The sequence below is a fragment of the Toxorhynchites rutilus genome, chromosome 2 (assembly GCF_029784135.1).
Source record: "Toxorhynchites rutilus septentrionalis strain SRP chromosome 2, ASM2978413v1, whole genome shotgun sequence".
Taxonomy (NCBI): Eukaryota; Metazoa; Arthropoda; class Insecta; order Diptera; family Culicidae; genus Toxorhynchites; species Toxorhynchites rutilus.
In genome coordinates this window covers 140,479,637-140,506,986 of record NC_073745.1, presented here as the reverse complement: position 1 = coordinate 140,506,986, position 27,350 = coordinate 140,479,637, and the positions used below count along the sequence as shown (strand labels likewise).

Here is a 27,350-nt window from a genome sequence, read left to right as displayed (position 1 = left end):
TGAAAGGGGTGTAAGTGACATCATCGATTTCTCTACATCGACTCTCTCTCTCTCTCTTTTGGTTATAACTCAGCTGCAAACACGTTCCCAACTGTATATGACAATGTTGGAGATAGGTCAGAACCTCATCTATCTAACTAAAGAGAAAGTTGATGAAGAGAAATCGATCAAATCACTTACAACCCTTTCCTTCTGAGCCCCTCAAATGTAATCGTCCTAAAAATGCCAATTTTAAAAACATGTATTTTTGCTTCGAATGAAAGTTTGTATTCCGTTTGATTGGAGGAAATATGAGTTTTCCACAGCAATTGGGAATTGTTTGACTCAAGTGTGACTTTTGAAGAGGGTGTATTGATTTTAGTAAGAGAAATCGTTGATAATTCATATCCCAAAAACTATGAGTCGTACCGAAATAGTATCTTAGAAAGAGTTATAGAGTATTGATGTATAAACGTGAAAAAATATACAAATAGAAAAAAAAATATTTGCAATATAAAAAATACGTATTTTTAATTTTTATAATTTTGTTTTCATATAAAATAGAAGTCATGTAGAAAATTCAAAAAATAAGTCCAAGATGGTTAAAATATTTTCGACGAACGGCAAACATCGAATTTTTATGAATTTTCGAAACTTCGAATTTTTGTATGTTAACAATCATTTTTAGCCACAAATTATGAATCCTGATGTGATTTAAAACAAAAATGCTCATTATCAATCTCCTTCTAAATGCAGCCATATATATATATATTTCAAAAATATTCAAAAAAATATTTCTAAAATATTGTCTTTTTCATAGTAAATAGGCCCTTTTAAAAGGTTTGCCGTGTTATACCGTCATGTTCATGATATTTTATGAACTTGCTTATAATTTTCAACAACTTTTCCAAATACATCATTATGGTAAAAATATTAGGCTGACAAAAAAGTCCTGCGGTATTTTTTTTTGAATTTTCATTTGCTCATAAAATTAGTTACAATCATTTGTTTTAAGTCAAATATGCGCCGTTTTGTTCGATGACTTGTTCCCAACGAGATGCCAACTTCATAATACCCCTGTTATAAAAGCTCGCTTCCTTATTGGCAAAAAACTCGGATAGCCAATTTTCACAGCCCTCTTTTGTGACTAACTTCTGACTACCTAGCTCGTTCGCCATGGACAAACACAGGTGGTAGTCACTTGGTGCAAGGTCCGGATTATACGGCGGATGCAAAAGAACCTCCCATCCGAGCTCCCGGAGCTTCTGGCGCGTCACAAAAGAAGTGTGTGGCCTGGCGTTGTCCTGATGGAAGACAATGCGGCCTCTGTTTATCAAAGATGGCCTCTTCTTCATGAGTGCTACCTTCAAGCGATCCAGTTGTTGGCAGTACAGGTCCGAATTGAGCGTTTGGCCATAGGGAAGCAGCTCATAATAGACTATTCCTTGACAATCCCACCAAACACACAGCAGAACCTTCCTGGCTGTTAATGAGGGCTTGGCCACCGTCTGAGCCGCTTCAGCGGGCTTCGACCACGACCGTTTGCGCTTCACGTTGTCGTAAGTGACCCACTTTTCATCGCCAGTCACCATCCGCTTCAAAAACGGGTCGATTTTGTTGCGATTCAGCAGCGATTCACATGCGTCGATACGGTCAAAGATGTTTTTTGTGCAACGTGTGTGGCACCCATACATCGAGCTTCTTTGTGAATCCAAGCTTCTTCAAATGGTTAATAACGGTTTGATGACTTATCCCCAGCTCTTGGCCGATGCTACGGCTGCTACTATGCCGGTCTTTCTCGGCTAATTCAGCGATTATGTCGCAATTTTCGACGACAGGCCTTCCGGAGCGTGGCGCATCTTCGACGACCTCTACACCAGAACGAAAACGTTGAAACCATCGTTGTGCGGTGGAAATGGAAACTGTATCGGGTCCATAAACTGCACAAATGTTATTGGCAGCTTGAGATGCATTTTTGCCTTTGTCATAGTGGTACTGTAAAATATGTCGGATTTTCTTTTTATTTTGCTCCATATTTGCGACACTATAACTCACGAACGACCTAACCAAACAAAACACTGCCAAGGACAATATCATAGCGCGCAAAATACCTTTCCAACAAGCTATAGTATGACTCGATACAATGAATACAACTAGAACTACGCGCTTACAACGACACCTCGCGGAAATACCGCAGGACTTTTTTGACAGCCTAATATATGTTTAGAAGTTACGTTGAAAAACATTTGAAGACATGTGGGTTAAAACTCCTAAACATAACATGGGTAACTCCTAAACATATATATATATATATGTATTTACAAAAGTTGTTGGAAATTATAAGCAAGTTCATAAAACTTCATGAACATGGCGGTATAACACGACAAACATATTAAAAAAGTCTATTGACTATAAAAAAGACAATAAATTAGAAATATTTTTTTAAATATCTCGAGAATGGCTGCATTTAAATGGAAATTGATAAAGAGCTTTTTTTGTTTTAAATCACATTAGGATTTATAATTTGTGCTAAAAAATGATTGTTAACACACCAAAATTCCAAGTTTCGAAAATTCATGAAAATTCTATGTTCCACAAAAATTTGTCAAAAATAATTTTGCCATCTTGAGCACTAATTTTTCAAATTTTCTAAATGACATATTTTATATATAAAAAAAATAAAAAAATACATATATAAATTTAAAGAAATATTTAAATTGAAAAAGACAATAAATTAGAATTGTTTTTTTTTCAAATATCTCGAGGATGGCTGCATTTAGGAGGAGATTTCTAATGAGTTTTTTTTTATTTTAAATCACATCAGGATTCATGATTTGTGGCTAAAAATGATTGTTAACATAATTAATAATAATTCGAAGTTTCGAAAATTCATAAAAAAATTGATGTTCCAAAAAGTTCGTCAAAAATAGTTTTACCATCTTGTACCCATTTTTTAAATTTTCTACAGGACTTCTTTTTTATATGAAAAAAATTAAAAAATATGTATTTTAGATATTGCAAATTAAAAGTTTTTTTTAATTAATAAAACAAGAGTACTCTTTTTTTTCCCAGTGTATGTTTCACTATTGGACATCGATACTCTATAACTCTTTCTAAGACACTATTCCGGGAGGACTCATAGTTTTTGATATATAAATTATTATCCTCTTACTAAAATCGATACACCCTTTTCAAAAGTTACACTTGAGTCAAAAAATTCCCAAATGCTGTGGAAAACTCATATTTCCTCCAACCCAAACGGAACACAAACTTTTGTTCGAACCGAAAATACAAGTTAAAATCGGCATTTTTAGTTCGATTTCATTTGTAATTGCTCTCATGCCAAATAAGTTGAAAATGGGCAGAAACGGATCCATGAATTGTTTGTTATTACCCATACGGGTAGGTGAGCCCACAAATGAACAGAACAAATGTATGGGAAAATGGAAAGCTTTCAATTTCCATTAGTTTAAATCGTTTAAGGATTAGAGAATCGTAATGTATAGCATATCAAACAAATCTCAGAGAACTTACGATCTATTTAGTACATAACGTTTAAGGTGAAGGTGGAAGCTAGCCACGAATGGCTGCCACAATGGCGCTAATTTCTTTCATCTCCCTCTCTCACCCCTCGCTCGAACATCAATAATTTTGCGAAACAGTGTGAAGAAAATGATCGTTTTCGCATACTTCCCATCAAGTTATATCAACCAAACTCTAATCGATTACTCACAAGATATTAAATTTTCATCTGCTTTCGCACTGTATAGTGAGAAACGTCGGAAAACTCGAGGAAGTGCTATGAAAGTTAAATTTTCATTTTTCAATCTTCGGCAATGGTTTTGTTTGTATTGGTGAAAGCATCGTTATTTTTTCGACACTGATGCTAGATAACATCATAGAAACAGCTATAAAAACCACTTAATAAAATGTTATTCCTGAGTCATACCGTTTCATGTCATGAAAATCTATAAAATAAAATTGTGTTGATATCAATTCAATTATTATTGTTACGTTTAAAAATTATACACCAATGTAAGTTTTAGCAACTTTACTATTGGGTAAGAAAATTGTATTGCAGAGCTCGGAACACTGCCACGACTGCCTATGCTTTCAAAAACATTAAACGGAATAGTATTACATTCAATCAAAATGTCTCGACCAACGAAGAGAAGGGTTAAGGCTCTCCAACGTGAATATGTGAAAACAATACGATCAACGAAGGAAAATATTAAGGAATTATCAACATCGAGTTACTATGCAGAAGAACTTGTTAATATTAAAAGAGCCCTAATTCGCATGTGTTATAAATTTGCTCATATTACGCTCGCGTATAATCAGAATTTTACCTCATATGCAAATGCACCTTCTATATAAATTTATATCTGCAATTGTTCATCGGAACATATCGTTCATACATTTTATTTTAGTATTGAATTGCTATTTTTTTCAAATGTATTCAAAGACTCGTGTCAATGCAGCGCCACACAGTCTGATAAGTGAATTGATCTATTTCCGTGTGCTTCGCTCTTCTCTCACAAACACTATTACCCCATTTTTACACGTTGGTTTACCTATACTACTACAATGGGTAGCTTCCACCTTCCACGAGTCTTTGAATACATTTGAAAAAAGAAAATAACAATTCAATACTAAAGTAAAATGTATGAACGGTATGTTCCGATGAACAATTGCAAATATAAATTTATATAGAAGGTGCATTTGCATATGAGGTAAAATTCTGATTATACGCGAGTGTAATATGAGCAAATTCATAACACATGCGAATTGGGGCTCGTTTAATATTAACAAGTTCTTCTGCATAGTAACTCGATGTTGATAATTCCTTAATATTTTCCTTCGTTGATCGTATTGTTTTCACATATTCACGTTGGAGAGCCTTAACCCTTCTCTTCGTTGGCCGAGACATTTTGATTGAATGTAATACTTTTCCGTTTAATGTTTTTGAAAGCATAGACAGTCGTGGCAGTGTTCCGAGCTCTGCAATACAATTTTCTTACCCAATGTTAAAGTTGCTAAAACTTACATTGGTCTATAATTTTTAAACGTAACAATAATAATTGTATTGATATCAACACAATTTTATTCTATTGATTTTCATGACATGAAACGGTATGACTCAGGAATAACATTTTATTGAGTGGTTTTCATAGCTGTTTCGATTATGTTGTCTGGCATCAGTGTCGAAAAAATAACGATGCTTTCACCAATACAAACAAAACCATTGCCGAAGATTGAAAAATGAAAATTTAACTTTCAGAGCACTTCCTCGAGTTTTCCGACGTTTCTCACTATACAGTGCGAAAGCAGATGAAAATTTAATATCTTGTGAGTTATCGATTAGAGTTTGATTGATATAACTTGATGGGAAGTATGCGAAAACGATCATTTTCTTCACACTGTTTCGCAAAATTATTGATGTTCGAGCGAGGGGTGAGGGAGGAAGATGAAAGAAATGAGCGCCATTGTGGCAGCCATTTGTGGCTAGCTTTCACCTTCACCTTAATTGTTATAACGATAACTTTATTTCATAGAAACGTGACCTGTTTTTTTATTTGGCACTCTTACTGAAATACGTAGTCCTACGTCAGTAAATATAATAAAAAAAATAAATGAGAACAATCAATCAGGACAAGGAAATCAAGAACATGATTGATTCCATGTTGGGTATATTGCACTATCATACAGCCATTCCATGTCAACCCGACATAGCGGATCTAAGAGTTTAGTAAAAAGTATGTTGTTCATTATGGTGCCCATATGCGTTTTTGGTCCGAAAAATCAATTTTTTCCAAAAAATACCTACTTACCTATACAGACGATCGCAATATCAAATTAATGCCAATGAGCTCGTCTTACGCTTGGGAAATTTCATCGATTGAATTTGTTTTTTTTATAGTTTACACAGTTTAAGATAGATGGCGCTTTAATTTTTTATATTTTCTCTAGAATGTTGAGATTTTTTTTTACATAACATATTCAAAAATTAGAGAGGCGTTTATTTTCATTTTCGAGTTATCATTTTTCAAAGTTAACTTTTTTCCAGTCTCCGCACAATATTCCTTTGCGACACGACTGCCATACGCGTACAATGATTTATAGAGACATTTTAGGTCACATTTTTAATAGTCATTATTATTTCTAATCCTAGAATCAATTTCGATGATTCCTTTGTATCTCATAAATTAATTAGATTGAATTTAGGCAATACATCATTCCCGGACTATAAGGATTCCTCTCTGATTGTTGGATATGTTACTCTACGTGATCGACAGGGTATCCACCAAATTCATACGTCTACAACTATGGCAATTTTTAACAATTTCAAATCTATTACTACTCGTGCTCACAATGTCACCATACAAGGCATCAATGCATTCATCTGGTTCCCGGAATTCAAGATTTGCGGAATTATTTTCCGGTATAAATAAATCGAGTAAGAAAAACTTCTAAGGTTGAACGGTTTCATTATGTTTAACACTAGGTTTACGAAGCGCATCATTTTGACCCATTTCGAATATTGCAAAGAAAATTGTATTAATTGTGTTTGAAAATACGGGACAGCGCTACAGACAAACATGTTACATGTGAAGCTAAACAAAACCGTTTAATTAATAAAAAAAACATTGACTCTGTTTCTCAATACAATTGTAGCCTTATATTCCGAAAATCCGCATCCCGCAAAAGATGAGTGTTTTGTGGTTCTCTTCAAACAGCTCTGTATGTGGATAAGGTTCTGCCTGAGTGAGTGATGGAAGATTTGGAATCGTTGAAAAATTACCATTGTCACAAATTTTTGAATTCGCCGAGTACGAGAGGCGCTGTCGATCATGTAAAGGTGTTTATTCTCGAGCACATAACAGTCGAAAAAAATATTCTTCCATTTCCAAAATCCATCAATCGTTTGCAAAATGCATCAGCGGATGAATAGTTTTGTTGTTTGAAAGGCAGATTTAGGACCTGATTTTCGAATACACTTCACGGTGGAAACGAAATAAACGGCACGGCAGAATGAGCACTTTTCAAATAAAAAATCATTAATGAAAATTAACTTCTTCGTATCAAACTGGTATTCAATGTGAGTGGAAAAATTTGTTTTCTTCATGTGATATAATAATCTCATACAAAAATTTCATCTGAAGATAATTTGATATTATAATGATAAGTTTAGTGGGAAACTAATCTCGTATCCAGATGTCGACACCCTACCGTTGTCATCGCGGATACGTTTCATTCCGTTTCCACCGTGAAGTGTATTCGTAGTGCATTCGAGAACCAGACCCGTAATGTACAGTAGTGTAGTAGTGTTCTGACAATAAAATTATAGCACATTTGAAAAGACTTTTATTGACCTTCCATTATATGAGGCTTTTATAAACGCTTTTTTGTTCGTTTGAAAACCATTGTTCACTTATCGTAGTAGACAATTCGTTAGAATTCAATTGTTCGCCTTGAATGTCATTATCAACAAAGTAACTTGCCGGTCGAGCATAAGATTTTCCCCAAATTTTGGAAGGTTCATTAGGTTCAAAAATATCTTTCAACATTAGCAATGCTTCAATATATATTTCTGTCGTAGATTGAACATTCGTGTCTAGATTTGTTAGTCAATTTCGGTGTAGTTTGTCGTTATGCATTGAATGTTTTATATTTCTATGGTTCTGATGGACATGTTAGAACATATTAACATGTAGTGAATAATTTACATATGCATACTTTATTGAAAATTTCACTTTCTCAAAAAAGTTACATTTTTACGCCCTCAATAATAATACCAGAATTAAATGGGATTTACAATTCTATTGAACACAAAAAGAAAGTAATGATGGAGGTATGACTGATGGAATCTAAATATCTTGAAGTTGATTAGCACGTTGGTGGTTTCATTATTTATTCAGTACTGTTATTTACATTGTTGATGGTGTAAAGAGCTAATGCCCAGAACAGATTATGAAACGATACGACGGGAAGAATTCTGATTATAAGACGGAATGTCGGAATAGAATATAAGGCTAATGTAAACCTTATGGTGTTTCAATTCATAAGAACGACCACATTGGTCATTGAAAAAGGTTGGATTCGTCGATATTCGTTCTGAATGACCTCAGTTCTGAAACATTTTATTTTGAAAAAAAAAAAAATTACAAGCATTAGTGAAACAAACTTTTTATTTTCTCAGTTGATCGCGGTATTCGTCAAAATATCTGTATAAAGAATTCATTTTCTCCTATTCAATTGGGATGGATTTATTTGCACTTCAAATTAGCCATCCCCTAAACTTGTGGTTGAGCACAGAAAACAACAAAATTACTCTTTTGATTCATTGTCTTTGGTAGTCCTGAAAAGGACTGATTGTGTTCTAATGTTCCGATGAAAAGCAGTGAAATTTTTATTTTTTGGCCAAGCTCTTCGTCGCCATGGTTTTCTTGGTCGGAACCGCCTTCTTTGGTTTGGGAGTCTTGGGTTTATTCACAACGAATTTTGATGTCTTGGTTGATTTCTGTTTGGTCGCCTTCTTCGCGGTTTCGTCCTTTGTGGCAGACTTGGTGACTGATGCTTTTGTCCTCGCCTTCTTGTCAACAGATTTCATTGTTCGGGCTGCTTTAGATTTTGTAGCTCGTACAACCATTTTGTCACTCGCTGGTTTTTTGGTAGCTGTTTTCCCTTCTGTAGTAAGTTTCGACTTCTTCACGACAGCAACAGCTGACGGTTTCCTTTCGCTGGCTGGTTTCTTGGGCTGTTTCTTAATTTTGAAGGAACCAGAAGCACCTATTCCTTTGGTCTGCACCAAATTTCCTTTCAGAACACCCGTCTTCAAGGATTGTTTGATGAAGTGGGATAGTTTCACTACGTCACACTTGTATTGGGTGTCGATATACTTTTTGATTGCATAAAGAGACGATCCATTGCGTTCTTTCATGCTTTTAATTGCAGACTCAACCATTTCGCTAACTGGTGGATGAGTTGCTAGCTTTTTCGGTTTCTTGACTACTTCAGTAACGGTTTTTGCCATCTTTTTCACTACACTTGCCGTATTGGTAGAAAAACTGATACGAAGCGATGCGATTTATTGCTGTGCATACTGGTCGTTGGAATTGATGGCTGTGTTAGGGAAACTAATTGTGATTGCCGGAATATAAAAACAATAGAACATGTTGAGTGATTGTAATCTGAACTCTCGATTATGTCTCGGTTAAGTTGTCCAATTTCACGCAGAAAAAAGATTTAAAGTGTCTATTTTGAACAGTAAGAATCATACTATTGTTCTAAAATGCCCCATAATTGAGATCGATGATACTTCGTTGGATATTTGGTTTCAAACCGAAGACGATCTTCACACGTAATACCGAAATTTGAAAAAAATCGTTGATCACATGCATGTTTTAAGACAAATTCTAACATCACGATTTGTTTCATGAACGAGAAAAATGCACATTCAAAAGAACCTGTCCATTTGGATTTTCTAGTGGATACCTCTTCAAATTTGAGCAAATTTTGAACTGTTGATACCCAAATCGTATAGCTTTTGCACATGCATATGAAATCGTATCAAACCATTTTCGTATATACTATCTTGTTTATGGAAAATGTATAATCTATAGAATTATAACGCATGCAAAAAAAAATCTATCTAAAATAGTATAAAATGCAAAAATATAACTACATATATCCCTCAATAATAAAAACATACTCAATCAAAAAGAATATAAAGCCCGGACAATCGAAGTAATGAAAAGTGCATTTGCTTGAAGTAACGATATTTACATAATCCTTCGAAATTTATCTTGAATTTATCGAAGGCCCCTTGAGAATTCATATTACTACGTTTTTGGTTTTGTTTTCATTCCGTGGAAAACCAACATAGTTGTTTGCTAACGAGTTGATTTGGCCAAAGGATTCAGTCATGAATTCGGCGATTTCTGAAGAGCTCTCAAAAACAGTATCCCTGATTTTTTACCATATTTTATTTCCATTCATATTGTTCAATTTTCTCTAAAGTTTCTGCTATGTTTAGTTACGGGTTCACTTCTACACTTACTATGTGATATGATAGTTTTTTTCTGTTCCGGCCATCATTTTGCTATGTGATGGTTTTTGAAACCCGTTCAAAACTTCTGAAGATGTTGAAACTTCTAACCACGTTTTTCCTAAATAAAATGGCATTCTGGACCTATGTTTCTCCAGGATAAATATAACATTCGATATTGTAAAGGGTGCTCAGAACTCTGTGATATGGAACACTTCATCCTTCATATGAAGCATGACATTCATGTTATCTACCTGTTCCGTAAGAGGTGGCTTTTGTATGGCTATGAGTCTTCGTTGATTGCTAATCCTTCAGTTTCCTTGTTTTTAAGATTGTCATTTGTGTCTATTTCTATCGTTCTGGCAAAGTGTCATCTCTAGAGTTCGATAGTAATATTTTTTCAAAAAAAAAACTAACTCATGAGCTTCAGCTATGTCGATCATCTGGTCCAGTAGTTCAGAAGTTATAAAATTTTGTAATGCAAAAAAGGTGAACTTTTTTTTTCGCATAAACAGCATAAAACTAAAAAATATAGGGTAGGGCGGGTCTAGTTGGTCATTTTTGAGTAAATTTGGTTATAACTTTGTTGTACGAAGTTTTGTGTTACAATATTGTGTACCACAATGAAGCTTACCTTTTACCCTTTCAATGAAAAATAACCAGAGAATCATTTCTTTGACATTTTTCTTTTATTAAACGTCTTTATATATCTGAATAAATTGACCAACTAATCCCACACACGGGGTAAGTTGGTCAATATATAGGGCATATCTATCATATAATAGGCATGTTCTTTTTGATCTAATAATAAGCGTTTTTACATTACAGGTTTCCTTCATTATTAATTAAATAATGAATAATCTGCTTTATTACCAGAACGTCGGTGGCATGAACTGTATTATTGCGGACTATTACTTAGCCTGTTCCGATTCCTGTTACGATTCGCATTCACTGAAACGTGGCTCAACAATAACACATTGTCACAACAAATTTTTGGTTCTGCGTATACGATGTATCGCATAGATCGATTCATTGAGAATAGTAGTAAACTCAGAGTAATGCGGGGCCAAGGTGCGCACCAACCTATTGTCGTCCAATAACTCTTGAAATAAAAGCAAACAAAATTCCGTTTGCTTACCAAATTGTAACTATATATATTACTTTCGAAACTTAGTACAAGCATTTCTCGAGTTGTGTTTGTAATTGGACAAATACCTATTTTAATACAAAAAGACAAATGTGACTTCTGAGATAACTTTTACAAAAAAAAGCTTTATCATCAGAAGCGGGAGAAACATCATTGCTAGAGAGTGTAGGCACCGTCCAGTAGGCAGGAGGGGGTGTTCTGTGTTTTTTATGGGTGGAGAAGAGTGGGTGTTATAGTCGAACATACCACGTGGATTTTTTTGGGAGGAAGGAGACTGACAATATAAGATATCCGAAAATGTCCAACATTTGAAACAGAATTCGTTTTTATTAACAAATTAGCAGACCCATCGAACTTCGTCCTACCCACAATTGACATCTATCTATCTTATATATATAAAAATCTCGTGTCACGGTGTTTGTTACCGAACGATGGTTTCAACGTTTTCGTTCTGGTGTAGAGGTCGTCGAAGATGCGCCACGCTCCGGAAGGCCTGTCGTCGAAAATTGCGACAAAATCGCTGAATTAGCCGAGAAAGACCGGCATAGTAGCAGCCGTAGCATCGGCCAGGAGCTGGGGATAAGTCATCAAACCGTTATTAACCATTTGAAGAAGCTTGGATTCACAAAGAAGCTCGATGCATGGCTGCCACACACGTTGACGCAAAAAAACATCTTTGACCGTATCGACGCATGTGAATCGCTGCTGAATCGCAACAAAATCGACCCGTTTCTGATCCGGACGGTGACTGGCGATGAAAAGTGGGTCACTTACGACAACGTGAAGCGCAAACGGTCGTGGTCGAAGCCCGCTGAAGCGGCTCAGACGGTGGCCAAGCCCTCATTAACGGCCAGGAAGGTTCTGCTGTGTGTTTGGTGGGATTGTCAAGGAATAATCTATTATGAGCTGCTTCCCTATGGCCAAACGCTCAATTCGGACCTGTACTGCCAACAACTGGATCGCTTGAAGGTAGCACTCATGAAGAAGAGGCCATCTTTGATAAACAGAGGCCGCATTGTCTTCCATCAGGACAACGCCAGGCCACACACTTCTTTTGTGACGCGCCAGAAGCTCCGGGAGCTCGGATGGGAGGTTCTTTTGCATCCGCCGTATAGTCCGGACCTTGCACCAAGTGACTACCACCTGTGTTTGTCCATGGCGAACGAGCTAGGTAGTCAGAAGTTAGTCACAAAAGAGGGCTGTGAAAATTGGCTATCCGAGTTTTTTGCCAATAAGGAAGCGAGCTTCTATAACAGGGGGTATTATGAAGTTGGCATCTCGTTGGGAACAAGTCATCGAACAAAACGGCGCATATTTGACTTAAAACAGATGATTGTAACTAATTTTATGAACAAATGAAAATTCAAAAAAAAAATACCGCGGGACTTTTTTGACAGCCTAATATGATTCCGGTAGGATACCGATAACCATACATTTAATACCGAATAGGGTGGCTCTATGCAGAAAAAAAGTCACAGGAGGGTTGTGTCCGAGACACGACCGCATAGTTGACGTAGGATTCCTTTAGGCCATCTGTTGATTTTGGATATGTTTGAAGAATTACATCGGTAAAATCATTAATAACGATGCCTGAAAAGGGCAATTTTGTTTGGTTGTTGGGTATTGTTTGTTCACTCCACCGGTGTTTACCGAGTGGTGATGACAGAAGTATGGTAAACAGTCGTTGTGCGGTGCGTATCAGATAGAAGAAGCCGAAGTGGAATGAGATATGATGAAAACCGCCCTATGTGACCCTTTACGAGATGCCACCTGTGTTATGCATGGATGAAATAAAGAAAAAAAAATCACCAATGTAATATAAGATAATTACCAATACCGAACACAATTGTCAATTTTTCTCATCAGTAAAAACATGTTTCTTTAATATAGAGAAAACATATTTGGAATGGAAAAGTGCATTTTGTTTTATAAATTTTATTTTCTGAGTGTTTTTTCAACCCAATGCGAATTTTAATTTGTACCCCAATATGTTCCCGAAAGACGTAATCCTACGTCGAAAGATCTGGATATTTTTTTTCAAAAATTTGACTTCATACCATACATATAACCTTAAATTTTAGGGAATTTTAATTGCGATTTTATTATTTTTGTGTCAAAAATATTCTAATAATTTTACCGTTGTTCGTTTTTTCAACAGAACGAATTCATTTAAGTTGTTAATGTTAAGTTAATGACTGATGGCGTACCGCCCGCTTCATTAAACATCCATCTACAAATACACAAGTCACATCAATTCATCTAAACAGGAAGCATCTCCGACAAGCTGGAAGCCATTTTGAATTAGCACAATGAGTTATCGAAATTCTTCAAATCACATTTGCTCGGATTACAAAATGACAATCACGCTATTGCCATCAACCCTGATAAAACATCAGCTGGAGAGCACGTGTGTAGATCCAAAGCACAAACGCTGCTTGAATCATGATAGCACGGTGACACGAGAAATTTAATGCGAAGAAAAAACAATAATCTGGAATTCATCGTTGACACACACCGTTCATACGACCCTCGCTATGTTCTTCTTCAATGGCACTAACGTTCCCAAGATTTGCCTTCTCAACGTAGTACTACTTGCGTCATTTTTATTAGTAAATAGTTGAGATTTCTATGACGAACAATACGCCTTGAATGTATTCTGGAGTGCCAAGCTCAAGAATACGCGTGACTACAGTGCAAGTCAGAAGGGTTTCTTTAACGAAAAACCTCTTGCATAAACATTAGACCAACAAGACCCCGTCACAGATACTTAATTCATTATGAACATCATTTCTCATTTTGATTTAATATTTATGAACATGCGACGAAACAAACAGAGGGCGCGCTCGAAGGATTTTTATGTTTATCATATGGTGAATTGACATGGTCAAGAAACGCCAATTCAAGATATCGTAAGCTGTACCAACAATTTATGGTCGACATATACGCGAAGGTAGAGATTGAACGACCGCAATTCTTACTACACAATCAACAAAAGCGGTGCGAGGAATAATACATTCACTTGCGAGACACTATCATGAGCAACGCCGACACAGCTTTAGTTATAGCCAGGCCAAAGCGCAATGCATTGTCATGACATTGCGCGTGTGTTCAAACATAAAATGAAGTTCGATCGTATTCGTCCCCACATATTGTTGGTTGTATTCTGTTGAATGGAAAAAGCGCAATTTTGCATTCTGTTCAAGCTCGAAGCCAAATCTCTTTCTGCTAGTTTTGCAACTTTGTTGAATTCGTGCTGGAGGTTGTTGGCTTCCGAAAAATCGAACGCCATGCGCCGTAACTCTTTGACCATACCATACCATACCATAGAAAACATTGTCCAGTGGCCTGCAGATCCTCAGACATCTCACTCGTAAATACCTATCTGAACCGCACTAGGTGCTCGCTGACACATTCCAGCAGAAGTAGAAATGTCAATAAAAGAAGATTCAAATCATAAATCATTTTCTGATATGAGCCTCTTTCTCAGAGCTGATTCAGAAATACCGAGGCCTGCCGCAATCCGACACTTCGAGACTCCCTCCCGAAGCCTCTGTCGGGCCATTTGAACATTTCTGGAGTGCATTTCTTTAATCAGTTTTCTTCTTGTGGGTCCCGTTAAAACATTTGTTTCGCTTTTAACTCGAACATTTCTTAACAGATCGGAAAGATGTTTGCATCAATTGATAAGAAATATTTCTACGCGTCTATCACAATAAATAAAATGTTATTTTTCATGAGATGAACAATTGAATAACTGTAAAATGTCAAGCGTTATCTGAACGCCCTAACTGCCAAGTTTTGATTAGCCCGATTTACGGTTTCCCCAACACAGACTTCAAAATCGATGTACCTGTGGAAATCCACTTTGCAGATATACATGAAAGTCGGGGGTAATTTTTGGTATTGAATACTTTTGATCTCGCTTTGTACTGAAAAGAAAATCGTTATTTCAATTACTAGAGGTGAATGAGTTTTCGCGGTTCGAGAACTACGTAATCATGAGATGTGCTATAATTTCAGAGGGAAATGTAAAATACAATTATCGTTTGACAATACTTCTGTTCACATATTTTGCTAGTCCCAGGCATCATATCAAACGTAAAAAGACGTTCATCAAATTTATTTGTAACGAAGAACATAATCTATTACAAAAAATTCGATGCATTCTAAAATAATATTCGAAGTGGTAAACAAGCGGATTTCATAATATAATTTCGTAGTTCTACGTCGAAAATATACGGTCGTGTCCTAGATACAACCCCTTACAATTTTTGACGTAGAACTACGACTTTCATGAAGGGTGCCAGATTAGAAAACAGGTCACGTTTTTATGAAATAAAGTTAACGTTAATAACTTTTGCAATAACATTTCGAGGCAAGCGTCATTTAATGATGCACGCGATGTTGGTGCAGTGAAAAGCGCTCGCACTGAACCGAGCCTTCGCGAGTGTGACACCGCATCGAACAACAGCAAAGTAGGCGATTTCGGCGCGTCGGTCGAAAATGTAAACGCCGTTACCCAGGCAGCAACCAAAATCAAGCTCCCTCCGCTGGTGGTGAAGGCGGTCGCTCTTGACAAACTCATCAGCGAATTCGCATCGATAGGTGTTAAAGCAGAGAACAAGCTGTGTGGCATAATTCAGTCTTTTCCAAGCAGTTAACATTGTTTGTTTTCCGTCATCATAATGGTTTCGTTGGTCACAGCATTATAGAATACTATCCGAAGGTATAAACAAGTGACTTATATAAAATAACAGCGTAGTTCTACGTCAACAATGCGGTCGTATCTTGGACACAACCTCCTATAATTTTTCATTTATGTGGAATACTAATTTGATACGGAAAAGTTAATTTTCATTCATTCATTCATTTGAATTTGAAAAACGAGCTCATTCCGCTTGAAAATCTATTATTTTTCGACACTCCCCCAAATGAAGCTCAATGCCATCAACGCGAATGCGACACTGAGTGGTGCCTCGTAATGTCGAATAAGAGGTAGCTTACTGTAATACAGAAATCGAGCATGACAGCATGGCTGTGAAATATTTCACTATATATATATGCATTGCCATAAAATGTAGTAAATGCGCAAACCTATCAAGATCATTATTTAATATTAACTTTCAATTCATTTGATTTGCAACAGTTGGTATTTATGCATTTGAAGGATAATTTCTACATTCAAAAAAAAAATCTCAATAAAACGGAATTTTAGATCGACGAAATTTTTTAAATTTAATTATAATAATAATGCATTTTTGTTCAAATTAAACGGTTTCGGAAATTGTACCCACTCTCTATCGTTTATGTCTCCTGATAAATATTTCGCTAAAACAGTGAGGACATAAACCTATTTGCTTTAAAACTACAGGCGCTGTGACGGTTTCATATATATATGATTCTTGAATCAGCAGTTGGGGTTTATACATATATAAACAGGGTTATCCATTCCGTGTTTCGGATGATTTAGTTCTCTACTCTGATGGCTGTCAACCGTGAATAACATCCATAAACACACAGTCTAAATAGTAAAATGAGTTAATTTTCGTTCTTTGGAAAATAATTCTTTTTATAACCTTTTTTGGGTATATTTGACGAAAATGGCAAATGTTTTTCTTCTTTCTAGCAATCTAATTCATTTAAAAATAATAGTTAGTCAGCACCTCTGTTCATTACGAAATATTATCATTTTTTGCGTGTTTTAGACGTAATGAATATCGTGACAGAAACGCCTAAAAAAATGCCCCTGTTGAGAAATGAAAAGAAAATCTCACAATCGTGAATTCAATTGGTCCGATAAACCTGTGATCGATCTCCAAACCCAATGTTAATGACGAAACAAAAACATCTGCTCATCCTTAGGAACGACTCAATCTGACGGATTGCTCCCATGATGGAAGTAAATATTCCGGGCCAAAATCGATTCTAAAAGAAACATCCGCGCAACGGTCAATGTTTCATGAAAGGAATAGCAGCCTGCAGTGAACCCCGCGCATGATGTCAAAACGAATCCTCTTCCAATTTATGCTGAAATCCACCTTTGCTCAACTTGATTATTCAGCGCTTCAGCTTCAGCGAGAGTGATTAGTCTCCAAACAACGCCGCAGACTTTTTCCCCTCCTTGTTGTTTTAATTTTTCGGCCCATATCGAAGATCCGAGTGGACGGAGAAGGATTCGTTTGCGTTTGCGGGATGGTAAGATTCGGAGCAACCAGACATTTGAGACCAGCAAAAATCAAGACTCGGGACGGGTCATTAGCATTTCGGATCCACTTCATCCGACCGTCGCCCGCAGGTTGAACGCGAAGATCGCGATTGTCCCACATGTTGCATGTTGCTTACTTCTTGGTATCGAATGAAATGCGGCAAAGGGTGAATATTTCACGGTAGCCCGGATGGTAAAGTTTTGTTTGATTTATGTGATTTTTTGCTTCTTGAGATGAAATGGAGCTCTAGAATGAAATCTCGCTTAAGCGTCGAGGGTTTTACGACTGCTCGTGAGGGCTTTCATATTGATGAGGATTATCGTCAATTGTATATATATATACAACAACCATTCCATGCCAAACCGATATTGTGGTTCTCAGGTTGCTTGTTTCTTATCGCAAAATATTAGACCCGTATTTTTTTAGTTTTTCATTAGGGAGCCCAGTTCCATTGTAGGGTATTCAGAAAAATCAATTTTTTCGTTCTTATTTTTCCAAAAATCACTTTTTTCAAAAACTCATGACTTTTGAACTACTAGCAGTTTTATTCGTCAGCCAGTGTCGCTGACCGGTTTTAATTTTTCTACTGACACAAACTCCAGTACCGCGAATATAAATAAATTAGCTCGGGTTTGTATGTAGCTCGTGGCGGCAGTTCATTAACCGCGCGACGAAAATTCCGCGTAACCAAATTATTGTTCACCATCATATATAGCCAATTCGATTGCAATTGGTTAATTTTTTCCCCTCTCTAAAAGCAACTCCAAGTACCTCCCGTGGGAATTTGTATGTAGAATTAGCTTGTACGATTAAGTATGTGTAGTGTTAGGTTAATTTATATTTAGTGGGATTACAATAAAGAATTTCATGTTTAGGCTCGTTGTAAAGTTGACATTTCACACCGAAAAAAAATTTTTTTGTTTGTTTCATTCAGTTGTGAGTTACAGGGTGTTAACAATGGAAGTCAACAATGAGAAAATTCAGTACATTTCACACTTTTCTTTTATAAAGATGAAAATGCAAACCAGGCCGCTGAAATTGTGAATGTTGTTAATGATGCTGCTACTGTAACAGTAAAATACGTGCAATTGTTTTTCACTTTTTATTTATTCAAAAAAAATAGTTTCAAATTTTGTTTTGGTGCAATACACTAAATTCAGATCTCCACAGTTAACGATTGAACCGTCAAAAGCTAGCGATTGACCAGATACGTCCAGAATTGGCCATCATAGGAGGTGTGGTATTCCATCAGGACAACGCAAGGCCACACAACACCGGGAGCTTGATTGAGATGTTTTAATGCATCCACCATATAAGGTACACCGGGGCAAGTTTAAAATTTTTTCGAAGTTCAACTTGAAAGTTATCTAAAAAAAACACTAAATCACTAAATTAAAATCATTATGCAGCATATACAAGGTATAACAGATGACATTCGATAAAAATAGGGATTCACACTGGGTGCTTCGAAAAATATCAATTTTGAAAATGTTTAGTTTTCATATGCATTGTTTCCCATTGTCTCGTAGAGCGGGGTAAGTTGAAACGCGGAACAATCATGAGTTTAATGTACGGTTTTGCTTCTCGAACTATCTACAGCTGATTTATGAAACACTAAATTGAAAGAATTACATATAAACATTTGGGAAAAAAGGTTTTGGTACACGTGAGATGTGAGGGAGTAGTCTAATACACAGAAAATGGACACTACATACTAAGAATTAATATACGAAACAATAACATCAAGAATACTATTTCAGACAGTTTCATGTCAGAGTTGAACCAATCGAAACGGCCACTATTGAGGTTTATGGGATCATTCAAATATTCAAATATTACGTAACGCACTCAAAAAGGGAGGAGGGGATGGCTTTTGGAAACCTGTTAAGGAATAAATTCAACTAAACCTTAACATTTTTATGCTAATAGCCATTTGTTGCATGTTATGTAGGGAAGAAGGAGTGTAAAATAGTAAAAAAAAACTTGCGTAACGTAATATTTGAATAATCCCATAAACAAATTAACAAATTTTACTTGTTTCATGTCTGTGTATTCATAAATCATGTAGAACACACTGAGGAACAAAATATGGATGATTCTTATTTTTTTAATTTATCATTTATTCATTCATATAGAAATCACCGACAAATAATGTCCGGCATCTGCAGCAATGTTCAAAAAATAGTCGATTTTCACTGGTTTCAATTTACCTCAGGGTTTAAAAAACATGGGGTGAGTTTAAATGCTCAGAGCTATACGGAAAAAAAATTTCAGTTTAGTTTTCAAAACCACTACACTTGATTATCCCTATTTGATTACCTGACGTATGATTCTGGCGATATTTTTGAAAAAATCAGTGTTTTTGGACCGGTTCAGTCAGCGCGCAAAAATGTTTTTGACGTAGAACTACGTCTTACATTAAAGGTGCCAAATCAGAAAACAGGTCACGTTTTTATGAAATAAAGTTAACGTTAATAACTATTTTTGCCGCGAAAGGTGATTTACATACCAAACGAATCGGAAATTCCCTAAGATTTGTTCGATATGCTATACATTACAATACCATAGCCTGTCTATGGTTAAAATTGATGAAAATTGGAAGCATTCCCATTTCCTCATACATTTGTTCTGTCCATTCGTGTGCTTTCCCGAACAGAGCTGTCAATAACGAGCAACTTATCGACGATCAACGAATGGGAAATCGTCATATAAAAAGTCTCCGTTAACAAAGGAAAAGAAGAAGAACGAAGGGGAATATTTACCTGAAGTATAAACAGTGGATCTCGCTGAAGCAAACTTTCATTCTTCGTGAGGAAACCGACTGAACAACATTGTTGCTGGGCGAGCTGGACGGCGAGGGATCCAATGCCTTTCTCAAGGCAATGGGGGTGGAGGAGAAATATAATGGATAATGTTTTCAAGGGCCTTTTTTAAGGTTAGAGACGAATGAACTGAAGAAGTTCAAAGTCTCAAGCGAGGAAGAAAGCCAACCTTTCAGTGTCGTTCTGTATTCAAAGCAATGAATATCGCTTGTTATTCCTTGTTTTGCGTCATCACATCATGTGTTGATCATGTGTTGATTTACAGCATTTCAAAAATCACCTAAAACATGTTCCTCATTAATTTATAAAAAAAACCAAGAAACTGATCGGTACTCCTATTATAAAGGCGAAAATGCGAGCCAGGGCGTTGAAACTATGGATGGTGTTTATGGTGCCGATACTGCAACAGTAAAATATGTGCAATTTAATTTATTTAAATTTTTTTTCAATTTTTATTTTTTTTAAAATTATTTTTAATGAAATACACTAAATTCAGATGGAAGATTTTGGATGATAAAAAAAATAAAAACTTTGAACGCTTTGAGGCACCCCTAAATCATGTCCGATTGAGCTGAAACTTTGCACAGATAATTTCTTTGGGCCAATAAACAAAATGTACATGGTTGGTTTTTGAAATTCGATGATGAAATTTATTCCATACATCCATTGCCACCCTAATGTCTGCTGACAAAAAAATGGACCGTTTGAAGTTAGTGATTGACCAGAAACGTCCAGAATTGACCAATCGAAGAGGCGTTGTGCTCCATCACGACAACGCAAGGCCAGACAATTCCGAGAGCTTGATTGGAATGTTTTAATGCATATTCTTGACCTGGCACCAAGCGAATAACACATTTTTTCGCATTGCTAAACTTCCAGAGTGATAAGAAATTGGGATCAAGAGAAGATTGTAAAAATCTATTGCTAGAGTTTCTCGCCAATAAGGACCAATACTTCTATGGTAGAGACATTATGAAGTTGCCTTAAGAATGTCAACAAATTTTACAAAAAACGGTTCATATTTGACCCAAATCGCGCAATCGAAGCATATTAAAAATAGTTTTGAATTTCCTCCAAAAATAATGGATTACTTTTTCCCCAAACTAATAGAATAGATAAAATACATTTTTATTTTAAATTTGAATGATGTACAAACTTGCAATACAGTGTATCGTTTGATTCGACACTCATTGTGTACATCTAGCGGTTCGCCTGTCAAAATCTATCTATATAAATAAAAATGTAAGGCAAAATCTGTTGGTAAGCGGAAAACCCGAAGAAGGGATGGTCCGATTTTAGCCTCCTGTATTTTGTTGTATTCGTCTCTTCCCGTAGATCAACATAGTGGAGAGTAAAACCGGAAAATTTTTGGAAAACTCTGAAGGAAGGTCGAAAAATTCGGAAAATTGAATTCCCACATGTTCGAAAATTACATCATAATAAGCGTTGTTAGTCCATTCGATATTTGTGCTATCGAAACTGATCTTTGTTCGTAAGTGGAAATGGATTTTTAGGCGAAATAACGCATTTCCATATATCTATAAATAAAAATGGAAGGCCAAATGTGTTGGTAAGCGCAAAACCCGAGGGACGAATGGTTCAATTTGAGTCATCTATATTTCGTTGTATTCGTCTCTTCCCGTAGATTAATATAGCGGAGAGAAAAATCGGAACATTTGGAAAATTGAATTCCCATATGTTCTACAATAAGCTAAGCATTGTTAGTCCATTTGATGTTGGCGCTAACGAAATTGATTTTTGTTCGAAAGTGAAAAAGGATTTTCAGACGGAATAATGCGTTCCTATATCTTCTTCTTCTTCAATGGCACTAACGTTCCTAGAGGAACTTCGCCGTCTCAACGTAGTATTACTTGCGTCATTTTTATTAGTACTTAGTTAAGATTTCTATGCCAAATAATACGCCTTGAATGCATTCTGAGTGGCAAGCTCTAGAATACGCGTGATCACAGTGCAAGTCGGAGGAAATTTCTTTGACGAAAAATTCCCCCGACCAGAACGGGAATCGAACCCGAACACCCGGCATGTTAGTTATGACGCTAACCACTCGGCCACGGGTGCACAAGCTTATATCCTATATCTTATATCTATATAAACAAAAATGGAAGGCCAAATGTGTTGGTGTGCCCTAAACCAGAGGAAGGAATGGTCCGATTTGAGCTGTCTTTATTTTGTAATATTTTCTGTATCAAACATGTATTCCATGCAACGGAGAAACATATTATTTCCAAATGCTTGAAGAATCTTGAACGAGAATTGTGTCTGAAAATAATTTTATATTATAAGGACAAATTGCTATATATATTAAACTGACCAGACGTCCCGCGTTTCAACAAAATGTCCCGCGTAAGATTCCGTTCCGCGAAACGTCCCGCATTTGGCTAAAGAAACGAAAATGTCCCGCGATATCAATATATTTCAATATCACAATTTGATCATGTTGATTTTCTTAAATGGATGGACCTCAAAAAAAAACTTTTATTTGGCAGACTGTTCAAGAGCGCTTCTAATACATCCAAAGACTAATACATTTAGCTGGTTTCATCGCACCGGCATTGGGTTTTTTGTTTAGAGAGTGTCAACTGGAAGCGACAGCCACAAAATTGGAAAATGATTTTTATAAAAGTCCCCTATTGTTCCGCAGGGACCAACGTGAGTCAGACGAAAAGTTCATCTTTCGTCCCCTAGCTCGGTCAGGGCTAGTGTATACTCGACAGGAAGAGGCAGAGTTGTTTGATGAAGTATTGTAAATGAAGCGCTGGGCGGTCTTACGGAAGTTGGCCGGAATCTGAAACATGGCCGATGAAAAGATGTATATCGGCGTGTTATTTCACCTTTTCGTGGCTTTAGTGGTCGTCTGTCTCTCTATTTTGGCCATTCGTCCAAAAGTTTTCTATCGGGCGCAGCTGGGCAACGTTGGGAAGGTTGGTGGTCTTCGTGACAATGTTTATCTCCAACCGATCCATCCTCCAGTAATCTTTTGGCATGATGAGCTGATCCCAGGTTCGGCATAAAGACTACATCACCTTCCCAACTCCGGCAAGCACTTCGTACTATATATCTCCCCGTTCACCATATGACTCGAAAGTAGAGCGCCTTGGATATTCCTTTCACGTCGGTCAGAGAAGGACCTTCTTCGAGAGCTTGATGTGGATGATATATTCGACGTCATCGCTTACCTGGGGAACGTAAAGTACCCGGTTCCCTGCCATTCGTTGAATTCTAGCATCAAGCACGTCTCGTCTTTCATTATGAGTACGAAAAGAAGTTTTTCACCAACACCTCAAGCTACTCCTTCTGGGTGATTGCCTGCTGCTCAGATACGGCCGGTCTCGTCTGACGCTTCCGCATTAAAATGTCCATTTTGGCCAGATTCTTCTCCAACGTTTGGCCGGTTGCTTCGATCTCCCGGCTTAAGGAGCGGCAAAGAGATGATATTGTGAATACCAGATCGGCTATATCTAGCGGACACAAAGTGCCTCAGGATGTCCAAATCCTTCGCTGTGGGGTGGAGCTTGTAGTATGGAAAAGTCATCAAGTTGCTTGACAGTGCTGCTGCTGCGAATCAACAGCCTTGAATCATTTTTGTTGTAGATTTTATAAACGTAAGATTTAAAGAAAATTTGTTCCTATGAATTATCTTTCATCGCCATCCAAAATTAGTCCATTTTTTTGAATGCATACGTTAACGCTAAAATCGATGAAAAATGAATTGGAATTTTCGAGCATTCCATTCGGTAATTTGAAGAAAATTGTAGAATTTGAATCGTGTTTGCTAGACGTAAATGCTCTGATTGTGCGAGTGATTTTCGGGCGTAAACAAAATCTAAACCACCAAAAAATCACAACTGAGTGACGATACTCAGAAAGAAATAATACTGATTAGTTTAGACTCGCTAAACTATGGTTTATGTTCACATAACGTTTTGTTTTTTGTGTCCCGCGTTAGACCTCTGATCATCTGGTCACTTTAATATATATATATATATATATATATATATATATATATATATATATATATATATATATATATATATATATATATATATTATATACATATATTATATATATATATACATATATTATATATTTTATATTATAAGGAATTATAAGGTACTAGACAATTTATAGTAAAAGGAAATTGTAAAGGGTCAAAGGGTAACCAATCAATGAAGAGTTCAGTGATTGGACTCACTAACGTTCACTTTGTAAGAAAACGTGAATGTTTGAAATTATTCAAATCAAAAAATCTATTTTGGCCGGGACGAAGTTCGTCGGGTCAGCTAGTTGTGAATAAAAATATAAAAGTGATCCGAAAGTAGATCGATTTAAATTTTCATCTGCAGAAAATAAGATTCTCATTGTTAACAAGTAAGTAATGTTTTGGATATTTCTCGTTAGGAGAGTATTAGCACCACTTTCCTTCTATTTCATCGAATCAATGTTAAGTTTTCTCATTTCTGCTCCAGAAATATTGATGTTAAAAGAATACTAATCAAGTAGGGTAAGACGGAAACTCCACCGAAGGGAAAGGCAAACATTTTGTTTTAAAGACAATTTGATCCTCCTTCTTTTTTTAACAGATGTCCACTAACTACGTTTGCAAGAGCTACCAGATATCATGGACGAATCAGGAGAGCGGTTTCTATACCGCAAGCCCTTCTACGTGATTTTAGTCGAGCCTTTTTGTTCGATCATTTTAAGGCCTATTTGAAGACCACCAAAACTTATAGAGCAAATAAACTTCAATTTTCAGTTAGTGTTCATCTCTCTCTCCAAGTGTCGTCCGTCTTTCCCGACTCTTTCTTATTTTTTCAAAGATGCCGGACAAATGAATTTTGCCAATTTTTTGCCTTAAAAGCCATTTTTATTATAGAAAGAAACCTAGCCTATCGATTCGTGGTGAGATAGCTATATTTTTTGTGGGATTCATGAAAAAATCAACTTTTACTTGAGGTGTCCGTCTTTACCACCCTACCCCTATATGAGGATGACAAAAAATGTGTTAAATATTTATTTTGGGTGTAGGTTTCTGCTCGTCATTTCTGATTTTTAAATAACGTTTGTTAAGTTTAAGGCTCGATTAGCGTAGATCGAAAAGACTTTTGAAATAAACAAAACGGAACAAAACAGATTTAAATTCAAAATCGTCTGACGCCTCCTTGATAGTAACGTAAAACTTTTCAGACAATTACATTAGGTAGCGTCTTCCGCATACCACCGTAAATTCTATATCCGATTGCCGAACCACGCCGGGGCCCATTTTCTTCGAATAAGCGATTACCGCCTGAAACGGTTTTCCAAATGTACTTTAGATGTTGTTAGTTCCTTCCGTCCAACGCAGTCCTCAAGCCATCCGCAATCCAGAGGGGACGTTCCCAAATGCTACGCTGCAAGAAACAGACATAAAAGTTTAAAGGAACGTTGTATGATCCTCGAAAATCTCCGGACAAGTTCGAAACAATCGGCTTAGCACCCAACCAGCGTGGGTGGTTACACCGGAAATCTGATTACCATTTTCGCCATTTCACCTTCCACCGACTGTTGTTGAAAGATTCAAATATCTACTTCACACTTTGCGTTAGTTTTTTTTTTAATTTGCCAGGTTTAGCTTTCGTAGCAGGGATTTGCGATTTACGCGCGCGTCTTTTGGGTTGTTCGTGGAAGGGGGAAGAAACTTTTTTAAAGTCACATAATTCTCGTGAAAACGACGAAAAAAATAATTTATTTTGTGCATGCACACGACAACCGCGGCGAAGACATCGTCGTCGTGGTCTTCTGCACTGTCGACGATGGCACATCAGCCAATGAACCCGGGGAAGTGTAAAAACGCTTAACAACAACAACAAAACTCGGATACTCGAAGTTCCCGCCATGCGAACGAAAGGTGACTAAACCAATAAAATTTCGGAAAATGGTTTCTGTCTCGCAAACAGTTCAGACACATATATCCCCCCAATGTTCTGCTTTCTTCGTGTCTGCTCCTTTGGGGGTGAAATCCTCGATTTAGATTTTGTGTTCCTTTCGAGAGTTTCTCTGTCACCATGTACCCCCAAACATTTACTTCCTGCGAGGAGGAAAAAGAAATGCTGCTGCCTTACGGTTTGGTATGTATTTGACATCCTCACTGTATGTATGCCAGCAACGGACGTGAATCAGCTGTGGGATGGAGGAAAAATGCTTAGCTTTCGATGTTTCACTGGAGGCGTTTGTTATCGTCCGGGGATCACAGACTTCATGCCCCCAAAAATGTGTGTACATTCGGCGACAGTTCATGAACTCTCGGGAACGATGGAATATCGGTTAAAGCTGTTTTGTGTATTGGCTGGGGCGAGACAAAACTAGTTCTCCATCAAATGTTTGTAAAGTTGGAAACTTAAGAATAGCAACATGATATTCGTGTGTTAATTAGATTAAATTGGTGGGATGTAAAAGTGTATATTTCAAAAATATACTGTTCTGAATCATATTTCGGACACTTAAGGCATACGATGCAGAAAACTGATCTCAACTTTATGCATAGGTATTATTTGGTTGATATTTTTAATAAATTAGTTCAATATGCTTTTAAGCTTTCTACTTTGGTACCTATTTGATTGAAAACATAACAAAAATTATCGAATGAAATGCTTTTCAAATGAAGCGAACAAGAATCAAACTTCGGACACTAAATCAAATTTCGGACATATTGAATTCAAATTTCGGACACTTTATTTTGTATTTTTTTGGATTGGAAATTACATGAAACATGATTATATTTTATAGTCAACTGCGAAACACTTACCAAGCAATCACAGTAAACTGTTAACGATGATGAGAACTGATGAAACACGGGAGAAATTCAAATAATTATGAACGGGTAAATTCTACGTGCTCACGCTAAGGAAACGTCAAACACAAACGATAATGAGTAGTGTTGTAAGATTTCTGCCGATTATGTTATAATTCAAATGTAGTTTTCATGTGAAACAATAGTGAAACCAAGGGATTACTCTAAAGAAGCAATTGTGATATTTATTTTATAGTTTTATCATCAGTGCATTAGGCATTTCAAGATATTAGAACAAAGTGTCCGAAATATGATGTTGTTCGAAATATGATTCAAAACGGTACCAAGACAAGAGCCAAAA

At 36.5% G+C, this 27,350-nt stretch overlaps 1 protein-coding gene across 1 annotated transcript; it reads right to left on the bottom strand.

Moving 5' to 3' along the window:
• Positions 1–8,389: 8,389 nt before the first annotated feature.
• LOC129766182 (histone H1-like) lies at positions 8,390–9,013 on the bottom strand. Its single transcript, XM_055766684.1, has one exon. It carries the CDS (start codon positions 9,011–9,013, stop codon positions 8,390–8,392), a length of 624 nt encoding a protein of 207 aa, XP_055622659.1.
• Positions 9,014–27,350: the final 18,337 nt, after the last annotated feature.

Bases quoted from the DNA above. Each gene is read 5' to 3' on its own strand.
- LOC129766182 (XM_055766684.1), bottom strand. From the start codon at position 9,013: ATGGCAAAAACCGTTACTGAAGTAGTCAAGAAACCGAAAAAGCTAGCA.